The following is an 11,462-nucleotide window of genomic DNA, read 5'->3' on the forward strand; positions in this document are numbered from 1 at the left end:
TTGAGTTAGTGCCAGACCTATTTCTGTTTTCAACAAGTTTACCGGCTAAGATTTTTTTTTCTGCCATTCAGCCTGGCCTACTCAGCCTGGGGATCTGAAAGTCAAATGAATTCGTATAGTCTCATGCATCATCACCATCAATGAAGATACTACAGGCCAAGTGCGACCTGAGGATCACTTGTGCAACTCCAATGGTATAAATGATGGGAGAATTTGGCTCAGCTGTTGAACTAGATGGCAGCGATGATGATGATGCCTGAGCAACAAAGTAATTTAGTGCCCTCTGCTGGAGTTGTTAACTTTGGAGGGCTAACTAGAGTGAAAAGCAGGGAAAACCTATTTTGTGGCTGAGGTTGGCAGCTATAACTCTGGATAAAACGGAGAGCAACTCTGTTGATTAAGTATCAGAGGGGTAGCCGTGTTAGTCTGGTTCTGTAAAAGCAGCAAAGAATCCTGTGGCACCTTATAGACTAACAGATGTTTTGCAGCATGAGCTTTCGTGGGTGAATACCCACTTCTTCGGATGCAAGAGATCCGAAGAAGTGGGTATTCACCCACGAAAGCTCATGCTGCAAAACGTCTGTTAGTCTATAAGGTGCCACAGGATTCTTTGCTGCTCTGTTGATTAAGTAATGCCATGTCTAGAACTAGGCAAATGGTCATGTTTTAACCTCCACTCTGATAATGATGCCAGCTGCCATCACCCACTTGTTCAGTTTTCAAACCATGCACCTTTGTGCTTTCTCCCATGCTGCCTCTATCCATGGGAGGTGCTCCTTGTCAAATCCATAAAATTAACTCCTTATTCTCCTTCAGATCCCTTTTTACAACTCTCCTTTTCCATGATGCCACAAAAAAACTTGGTGACAGATAGGCAGCTTGTGTTTTGAGGCCACTGCCTACCACGCTGACTAGTATTGTTTTGTTAGGCTTTCTGATGTTTGTTATACCCACCTGGTGTTTCTTGTTACCTAAATTGTAAGCTCCTGGGGGGCAGGAGGAAGAACTGCCTTTTTGTTTTGTGTTTGTACAGCACAGGAGTCCTGGTCTGTGAGTAGGGCACCTAGATGCTACTGCAATGCAAATAACCACCAACCATTCTAAACAGGACTTTGCACCTAGTGTGGACAGGGCAAGTCCTATTTAAAAATGTGTTAAGTTGGTCATGGTCAATCCTGTGGGACGCAGGGGAGGCAGTGTGGTCTACTGGATAGGACACTGGTCACTGGGACTCAGGAGACCTGGCTGCTGGTTCTAACACTCACCTGGTGTGTGCTTTTGGCAAATTATTTCCCCTCCTACCGTTCATCTGCTTTGTGTGTTCAGTAGAGCTGGGTGGAAGATTTCAGATGGAACGTTTTTCTGTTGAAAAATGCTGATTCTTCAAAAATGAAGCTTTATTGTTTAAATGAAACTTTGACCTTATCAAAATGCCTTTTTAAAGCTTTTCCTTTTGATCAAAAAGAAACATTTCTATAAACCCAAAACAATATTCTCCCTCCCCCTGAATATTGTTTTTCACAAAATTTCAATTTTTTTGGTTTTGTTCCATTTCCCCTCCAAAATTGCAGAATTTCCCAGGAAATGGAAAATCCAGCTCCAATCCAGCTCTAGTATTTAGACATTTAATGAGAAACAGTCCCTGCCCTCAAGAGCTGTGTGGCTGTACAGTGACCTGCTTAATAGGGGATCTAGGCATCCTGTCATAAAATAAACAATTACAGTGACTAGTGGCAGTACCACACATGGGGATGCTGGAGTGGGTTGCTTGGTGTGCTGCTCATTTGATATGTCAGCATCCAAGTTACTTTTTCTTCTCTCTTTTATGTCCATCTGTGATTAGGTGGGCAACAAAAATGATTAGGGGTACGGAACGGCTTCCGTATGAGCAGAGATTAATAAGACTGGGACTTTTTAGCTTGGACAAGAGACGCCTAAGGGGGGATATGACTGAGGTCTATAAAATCATGACTGGTGTGGAGTAAGTAAATAAGGAAGTGTTATTTACTCCTTCTCATAACACAAGAACTAGGGGTCACCAAATGAAATTAATAGGCAGCAGGTTTAAAACAAACAAAAGGAAGTATTTCTTGACACAGCGCACAGTCAACCTGCGGAACTCGCAGTCAGGGGATGTTGCGAAGGCCAAGACTATAACAGGGTTCAAAAAAGAACTAGATAAGTTCATGGAGGATAGGTCCATCAATGGCTGTTAGCCAGGATGGGCAGGGATGGTGTCCCTAGCTTCTGTTTGCCAGAAGCTGGGTATGGGTGACAGGGGATGGATCACTTGATGATTACCTGTTCTGTTCATTCCCTCTGGGGCACCTGGACCTTTGGTCTGACCCAGTATGGCCGTTCTTATATCAATTTAAAATTGTTCCCCTTTCAATTTTAAAATTTAAATTAATTTTTTTTAAATGTAAATTGTTCCAACCTAAGGCCTGATTTGTGCCCCCTTGCCTGCAGAAGAGACCGTGTCAGGGTGGATAGGGTTATCTAGCCCCAAAAGAAAACATTCTTTTGAATTTATTTTTATGCAGTCAAAGAAGACCTACGAGCAGAAGTGCAAGGATGCAGACGAGGCTGAGCTGGCCTTCGAGAGGATAAGCGCTTCAGGCAACCAAAAGCAAACAGAAAAGGTATCTTAGACCACTGTGCTATTTAAGCAATGGTAGCAGACAGCTCTGTAGTTTTCATAGACAATCCACTTTGCAGCTTGCACATTTCAGAGGCTGCTCTCTGTTCTAACAAACATTGTAAAATTTACTGGGAAATTTTCCTCCACAGATAGGCTGTGCCTTTTGAGCAATCAATAGAATTGGAACAAGTTCATAGTTGCCCGTGTTTTTAAAAAGCATGGGAGGTTGAGAGATTTAGTGAGACAATTGGTTTGGCCTATCATTAGAATGCAAATTCAGTCTCTTCCTGAATCAAATTATTCATAAAAATGAAAGAAAAAGTCTGAAACATATTAATCAGCTATTTCCACCTTCGGATCCCATGGTAACCAAAGTAGGTACAGTACCTTACATTAAATGCCCTTTCTTTATCAAACTTTCTCCTGGTAGACAGTTTAGTTTTGTCAGAATGTACAAACTTAAAAATAAATCATTGCAAAGCAAGGCATTTCAATCCCTCATTGCATCATCTTACATGTTTAGCTGACAACCTACTAACCTTTCATGAGAACATTTTACAATGAAGCAGATGGAGAAAAAAATAAACTAACTCTCTTTTTCTCCATAAATTCAATGCAGCGTAAGCAGAGATCCAAACTCTTCTTTTTTTTGCAGGGGAGAGGGGAGGAGCAATCTATAAAATGCATATTTCCAATGCCATTTTTACCCACAGTGTTCCAAAAATCTTCCACAAGTTACAAATTAGATTTTATTTATAGTGGGTGAAATCCTGGCCCCATTCAAGTCAATGACAAAACTCCCATTGACTTGAATGGGGTCAGGATTTCACCCAGAACAGTCCTAGGGTGACTACTTTTACTTACAAACACACACACACACACACACACACACACACACACACACAAAAATAGGAGTATTTGTGGCATCTTAGAGACTAACAAATTTATTTGAGCATAAGCTTTCGTGGGCTACAGCCCACTTCATCAGAGGCATACAGTGGAAAATACAGTAGGAAGATTATAGATATATATGCGCGCGCACACACACACACAACATGAAACAATGGGTGTTACCATATACACTCTAATGAGAGTGATCAATTAAGGTGAGCTATTACCAGCAGGAGAGAAAAAAAACTTTGTAGTGGTAATGAAAATGGTCCATTTGCAGCAGTTGTCGAGACATTGTGAGGAACAGTGTGTGTGTGGGAAATAAACATGGGGAAATAGTTTTAACTTTGTGTAATGATCCATCCACTCTCAGTCTTTATTTAAGCCTAATTTAATGGTGTCCATTTTGCAAATTAATTCCAATTCAGCAGTCTTTCATTGGAGTCTGTTTTTGAAGTTTTTTTTGTTGTAATACTGCGATAATATCTACCAATGTGATATATGCTATTGTGTGCCAGCAATGCCCCTCTGCCATGTACATTGGCCAAACCGGACAGTCTCTACGTAAAAGAATAAATGGACACAAATCAGACGTCAAGAATTATAACGCTCAAAAATCAGTCGGAGAACACTTCAATCTCCCTGGTCACTTGATTACAAACCTAAAAGTCGCAATATTACAACAAAAAAACCCTTCAGAACCAGACTCCAACAAGCGACTGTTGAATTGGAATTAATTTGCAAACTGGACACCATTAAATTAGGCTTAAATAAAGATTGGGAGTGGATGGGTCATTACACAAAGTAAAATTATTTCCTCATGTTTATTTCCCCTCCACCACTGTTCCTCACAATGTCTTGTCAACTGCTGCAAATGGACCATTATCATTACCACTATAAACATTTTTTTTCTCTCCTGCTGGTAATAGCTCACCTTAACTGATCACTCTCGTTAGAGCGTGTATGGTAACACCCATTGTTTCATGTTCTCTGTGCGTGTGTATATATCTTCCTACTGTATTTTCCACTGCATGCATCCGATGAGGTGGGCTGTAGCCCATGAAAGCTTATGCTCAAATAAATTTGTTAGTCTCTAAGGTGCCACAAGTACTCTTGTTCTTTTTGCGGATACAGACTAAAACAGCTGCTACTCTGAAACACACATACGGGTGGAACACATCAGCTGTTTAACTCTGCAGAGCAACAGCAAACAGTTTAGGACAGTTGGGGGGGGGGGCGAAGTTCTCGGCCTGTGTTATACAGGAAGTCAGACCAGATGATCACAGCGGGCCCTTCTGGCCTTGCAATCATGAATGTGTTATTGGAAACAGCCAGGAAACATTAGCGTTCACAACATAGTGTAAAAGTTTGACAGTGTTCCTTTAAAAAGTCTGGTTACTTATCTCTGAATGGTACCTAAGGAATCCGAGGAGATGAGGAATTTCAATTGCCATTTATTTCTATTTATAAACTTCCGTTACACAGCAGTATTTTGAACGTTCTATAGAAGTTCTCTATCAGTGGGAACAAACATGGGGCCAGATTCTGCAAACACTGTTGTTTTTTTTAAAAAACAAAATAAGAAAATAGAGTCTTTGCAAGCGCAGTACCTAGGACCAGGGCCTCCCCTTGGTCAAACTGTCATAGCTATATTGAAGTCAATGGCGCAATGACTATTTACAGCAGCTGCAGATGTGGCCCCTACTTTGAATAATACAAAGTCAATGAGATGATTTGTAGCAATAAACTAGGTAGCAATTCTTTGCAGGGACAGACACTTAATATTTTGCCAGGGGATTTTGTGACCTGAGGAAAAAAATATGAAAATGGAAAGGGCTTAATTTCAATGTTTTATTTTTATATTTCAGAGTCAGAACAAAGCCAAGCAATATAAAGACACAGCAAATGAAGCAGGTACCGTTCTACGAAAGTCTAACACCCAGTTGATTTAACAGCATGCTGTCAAGGGGAGGGAGAAACAACCACCACCACCACCACAAAAAAAAACCAAACAAAAACCCAACAATCCACATATAAAAGTGCAGATTCCTAAAGACTCCTAAACTAGTGAAAGTGCAGTTAAAGGCAAGTGTCAGCTACTTTAGACCCCAAGTTTACATTCCACTAAAGGAAGATAAATATGATGCTGCATATACTTAGGAGATGCCCTTTATGTATTCTACAGTTTATTTAAAACACTTTAATCATGGGGTTTCTTTTCCTTTTGTTCTTTAACATCGTTTGGGTCCTCAACCACCCTAACCCAGGGCAAGGAAGACGTAGATGTGCATGCTTACACATGGGCAAGCTAGTATGGCTATGTTCTCTGGATCCGGCTACGAGCCCAAACTCAGGGAGGGTACATCTACACTGCAGCAGGGAGGTGTAGTTCCCAGTTCAGGAGATGGATGTGTGCTAGCTCAGCCTACAAATAGCAGTGTAGCCGAAGTGGCATGAGTGGCGGCTTGGGCTCGCTGCTGAAGTACATACCCAAGGGGTCGGTGGGATTGTACTTGTACCTGTTGCACGTAGGCCACAGTGTGATTTTTAGCAGGCTAAATCAAGCAGAGCTTTCACGTGTGTGTTTGTCTCCTCAGGCTGGGAGGTATGACTCCCAGCCACCATGTACACACCCCCTCATTATCAGAAACACAGGAAACTCAGATATGCTCTGGGACTGTGAAATGGAGCATTCCACTCCTGAGCCCTCAAGAAATTCCGTCTGCCAATTGGGTGGGTCCTTCTGTGTCCTTCTTGGGCACCTTGTTCACTTTGGACAATGCAATCCTACGATATCACTCAAGCCTAAGAACCCATGGCTGCTATGAGCATACACATTGTCCGGTTGAGATGTTTGTGGAGTACCTGTGGGCAGAGAGATCATTCTCTCCAGTAAAAATACCAGGAGCTAACCCAGGCATCTTTCTGCTTAACCAGGCTCTATTGTACTAAGTGAAAACATTATCTAAAAGTTGTATCTATTCTGTAGGATATAGGTTAGGGCTATGTTTTACCAAAATAAAGTCACACCATACCTAACAGAAGGAGATGTGGGGCCCTGCATTATTTTGTGTCAATCAGGAAGTTTCCATTTCATCTTTCTATTTACAGAAAGGGTGTACAAGCAGTATATAGAACAGCTGGATAAGGCCAGAATAGAGTGGGAGAAGGAACATATCAGCACCTGTGAGGTAAATATTTTGACCTTTGGAACCATTTGTTTGTGCATTTTTTTATTTTCCTCACTCACGGATCTCAGTCCCAGATGCAGTGTTACCACTAAGGGATCTGTTACATACTGTTGATAGTCTGTGATTAGCTAGAGATGACTGCTGCAAGAGTACATTTGACACGACCATGGATTTAAAGTAGAGCTGTTAGCTTTCTGACTTGCTTATGCTTTTCTTGCTTACCCATTAAATTTAGGCGGCCAGATCCTCAGCTGGTTTAAATTGGCATACTTACAGCAGTACACAGCCCATTTCCACCAGCTGAGGATCTAACCCATAGTGGAATATAAGATCCTGCTAGTTTTAGGGCTGCCTTATTTAAATCAAAGCCAAGTTAAACCTATTTCCCAAGTGACTGGTTAGAAGCACACAATTTAAAAGTGCCTGAACACCAGTTTATGTCCAGGAGCTTCCAACTCTTCTTAGCCCACAGAGAATCCATTTATAGTCTGCTTCTGTATGCTTGCCAGGTATTTTTACAGGGAGGCAGGGATGATGTAACTTTCACTTTCTGGAATTGTCCCATAGCTGGCATGGCAACCCTTCTACGGAAATGGTGTAAAAAAATCTGAAGTTTCCCCAAGATTCAGATTTCCTCCCCTCTCTGCTTTCCACCACTGCTATACATATCCCAGCCTGGGAGTGCTCTTCAGAACCTGGCCAGAGCCTGCCTGCTGCAGTTAGTACAGGTGTATCACTCTTCAGCAAATGGAGTTATTGAGTCCTTTCTAGATGTGCTTGTGGCTAAATCCAGGACTACTAAATTTTTAAGGGGGTTCTAAGCTAGCAACTTATGAAAGATGTCCAAATACTGGTTTTTATATACATGTGCATATGTAGTTGGCATGTTAAGTTCACCATCTACAACAGAATAATAGTGTCTGTTTTAATGAACTGACGCACTTGTGAGCAATAGAATAGTTGTTATGCATTGCAAATGGCTTCTTGTGTTCAGAAGTCCCTGTAGTGCTTAACTTTAGCCATATGCTTAAGTACTTTGTCAAGTTGCTGCCCCAAATGAAACACTTTCTCATCTCTTTCAATCTCTTCTTAAAAGCTACTTCTCCCAGAAATGCTTCCTATCCTTTTCTTTTCACCAGCTGGTTTCTCCACACCCTTCCTCGATTGTGCCATGCCTTATTTCTTACATGATGAGATCTTTAGGGGACAGGGAATGTATCTTACTCAATATTTTGTAAAACGTTCTATGTACTTAGTTTTATGCTGGTATGGATGCGAAGAGTAACAAAAGAAGAAGGGAGCAGATGGCTAGAAGAGTTTGAGCTTTCCACACCTTATGGAAAACAAATAAGCACATTCTATTTAGAAGAACAGTTCAGCTTAGAGATCAATTTTATTTCTGACTTTGCTGTAAAAATAGTTTCTCCTCGAGCCCCCCCGCGCCCCAGCTCTGCTAAAGTACAATAACTTCAAGCAGAGGAAGAAAGGAGCAAGTGAACTCTGAAGAAACAAAAACTCTGTTCTGCTACACAAATAGTCTTAGAAATAATAATGCATGAATCCAACAGTTTCTACATACAGTATTTTCCCAAAGCTTTTCATTAGGAGATTACCTGTATTCTAAATCCAAAAAGCTTGTCCTCTCATCTTGTTACAACAGGATTCCGGGTTGTAAATCCTTGGGATCATTTGTTATTCAAATCACAGTGCTATCCCCTTCTCCTCTTTCCCCTTTTATTTTGTGTCAGGGAAATAGGTTGTTAAAGGTTGGGTTAAACTTTCTTGAAGCTTTGAGTGTAACCCACTACCTTTCATTAAGATAGCAGGAACAGTTAAGTGCCTTTGTGAAATAACAGCAGTCTCCAAATCAAAATATAGGCTCATGACACCATGAGGCAAACCAAAGGCACACCTAGGGCTGTGATGGGTCTCCCCACCCCCCTCAGGGTGCTGCCTGGAACTGGGGTACCACTGAGCTCGCCTGGATTCCCTTTATGCTGTGCATACCTGGCAAGCCCTCCCTCAGGCTTTAGAAGGCACTTTACCAGCACACATACACGTAGGGACACATCCAGCTGCAGCTTCACCCAGATGCTGAGATCAGCTCTGCTTGGGAAGGCTCAGCTGAGGAACTGCGCAGTACTCAAGTACACACACCCCCTCTAGAGGGTAAACCCAAAATTATACCATCTTGTGCGGCACAGAATTCTGTGCAGTGCTAGCTCATGAAATTCACCCCCTCCCTCAATGTGGAGAGGAACAGACACAGCTGTCTGCCTCAAGTTATGATTTCCACACACTGGTTTTAGACAAAAAGCCACCAAGTTTGTTAACTACAAAAAGATTTTAAGTGATTATAATGGAAAGCAAACAGATCAGAGTAGATTACCTAGCAAATAAAACACACAAACTGAGCTTAATATACCAGAGAAATTGTACACGTGTAGCAAATTCTCACCCTAAATGTTGTTTTAGGCAGACTGTAGGGCAAGCTCCACTTGCTTGCAGCTTAAAACTCCAGTTATTCCTTTCACAGGCTCTAGTCTCTAGCCTGGGTTCAGCCCTTCTCCCCCAACTCAGTCTTCATTTCTCAGGTGTTTCCAGCAGTCTTCTTCTTGGGTGGAGAGTCAGTGAAGAATGAACCATGATGATGTCACTCCCTGCCTTAACTAGTTTTAGCATATGATGGGAACCCTGTGTCTCCCAGTTTGATTTCCACCCCCAGCCAGTGGAAAAAACACTGGCATTATGATGGAGTCCAGTACCAGGTGACTTGGTCACATGTCTCTGTAGGGCCACTGCAGCCATGACTCAGAGGCTGTTTTCAGTATCCCCAGTAAGGTTCTCTGGTGGGAGATCATCTTCTAAGACCTATTGTTCTCCTTATGGGCCCTTCCCAGCTAGCCATCTAGACTGACTGCATTCTGTCTAGTGGGCATTCCCCACGTAGAAACATTTGTAATAGAAGCATAGACAATATTCCTAACTTCAGTTACAAAAAATGATACATGCATACAAATAGGATAATCATATTCAGTACATCACAACCTTTTCAATGATCTCATGATCCATCTTGCACAACATACATCATAATTATGCCATACTCATAATAATATTACAAAGAAGAATATGGGGTGTAATGCCACAAAGGCCACTCAGGAATTTGAGCTATATGGGTGGGGTGGTTTGCTGGGTATTGTTTTGGGTAAGGGGTACATGTGAGAGACGCATGCAAGACAGCACAGAAACAACCATAGAGGCTTAGAGCTAGTATACACTAATGCTGTAAGTCAATCTAAGTTATGTAAGTGAAGTCAACATAACTTAGAACGACTTCCAGGGGTGTCTACATGGCACTATGTTAGTAGGAGATGCTCTCCCGTCATCATAGCTTCCACCTCTTTGGGAGGTAGAGTACAGATGTCAACTGGAGAGTGCTCTCCCATTGACTTAGCGTGTCTTTACCAGACCCACTAAATTGACACCACTGCATCGATCACAGTGGTGCTGATTTAGCCTGTAATGTAGACATGGCTATAGTCTGCACTACAGAGTGTTGCTGGTATAGCTATGCAGCTGAAACCCACGGAGTACACTCAGCTAGGACAACAAAGAGTGCTTCTGTCTGCTTAGCTAGTATCATTCGGGGAGGTGATGTATATATCTCATCAGAGCTTCTTCTGATGATTTTTGCTGCACTTCTACTAGGGAGGTCTGCTGGCAAAACTATGCCAGCAAAACCATACCAGCAAAGCCTGTGTAGTATTGGTCAGCCCAGAGAAGGAGCCGAAAGCCAAACACAGCCTAATCAAGCACAGTACGTGTGGTCCTGGAACAGACTAAAGAGGGGTCTTTTGGGGCTGGCTAAAAGAGGTTTGGAGCAAGGATATTATCTCCTGTTTTGTTCCTCTTGTGTTCAGGTAAAACAGGACTTTGTACATTATTTGTAAATAAACACAACTGCATCAAAAAGGTATCTAATGCCACCATCAATTTCTTCTTTCAAAATTGCAACCTATAAGACCCTGAACATTTGGTTAGCCGCTCGGGTCAAAAGGGGGTAACAATACCTTAACTTAGTGAAAGGTGAGATAATATTTTGTATTGGACTAACTTCTGTGGGGGAAAGGGACAACCTTCTGAGCTTACACTGAGCTCATCTTCAGTCTGGGAAAGATACTCAGAGTGAATTTAGAGAAGTCAGGTAAAACCCCCTCATCTGCTGTTTGCAATTTGAATGACTAAATGGCAAAGTGGATTTATTTTTAAATTCTTCAGTTGAAAGTGCATCCTGACTGTAGTGCGTTTCAGAAAGGTTTTCAGGTGTACAAACATTGCACAGTAGGATCCTGATCCATGACTTGGGCTTCTAGGTGCTACCACATAATAAATAATAACAACCACCATGATGCTTGACATCTCTTCTTTTGGATTTAGGCCTTTCAGCTCCAGGAATGTGATCGTATCACCATCCTCCGGAACTCCCTTTGGGTTCACTGTAACCAGCTGTCCATGCAGTGTGTGAAGGATGATGAGGTACAGGTCCCACCCCACCCCTCCCTCAAGAAATCTCAGTCCTTGTGCATGGAGAAAAAATGTATCCTCTAAAGCCACCATACTGTCTCGCCCCTCTCCACACTAAAATGCCTCCAGCAATGGTGATGTCCATCTTACCACACTTGGCCAGGGCAAGAAACCACAAGCCAGGTTTGCCCTCCCCACTGAATTAAAAATGAATA

The 11,462-nt window shown here is 42.1% G+C and overlaps 1 protein-coding gene across 5 annotated transcripts in view; it reads left to right on the forward strand.

Moving 5' to 3' along the window:
- PSTPIP1 (proline-serine-threonine phosphatase interacting protein 1) overlaps positions 1–11,462 on the forward strand; it is a 91,469-nt gene that overhangs the window by 66,894 nt on the left and 13,113 nt on the right. For all 5 annotated transcript variants that reach the window (XM_039492850.1, XM_039492853.1, XM_039492854.1 and 2 more), the window contains 4 exons: positions 2,544–2,642; positions 5,401–5,446; positions 6,644–6,723; positions 11,161–11,259. In XM_039492850.1, the coding sequence (XP_039348784.1) occupies positions 2,544–2,642; positions 5,401–5,446; positions 6,644–6,723; positions 11,161–11,259 (324 nt within the window). The remainder of the gene's footprint in view (positions 1–2,543; positions 2,643–5,400; positions 5,447–6,643; positions 6,724–11,160; positions 11,260–11,462) is intronic.

The sequence above is a fragment of the Mauremys reevesii genome, linkage group 10 (assembly GCF_016161935.1).
Source record: "Mauremys reevesii isolate NIE-2019 linkage group 10, ASM1616193v1, whole genome shotgun sequence".
In the NCBI taxonomy this organism is placed as follows: Eukaryota; Metazoa; Chordata; order Testudines; family Geoemydidae; genus Mauremys; species Mauremys reevesii.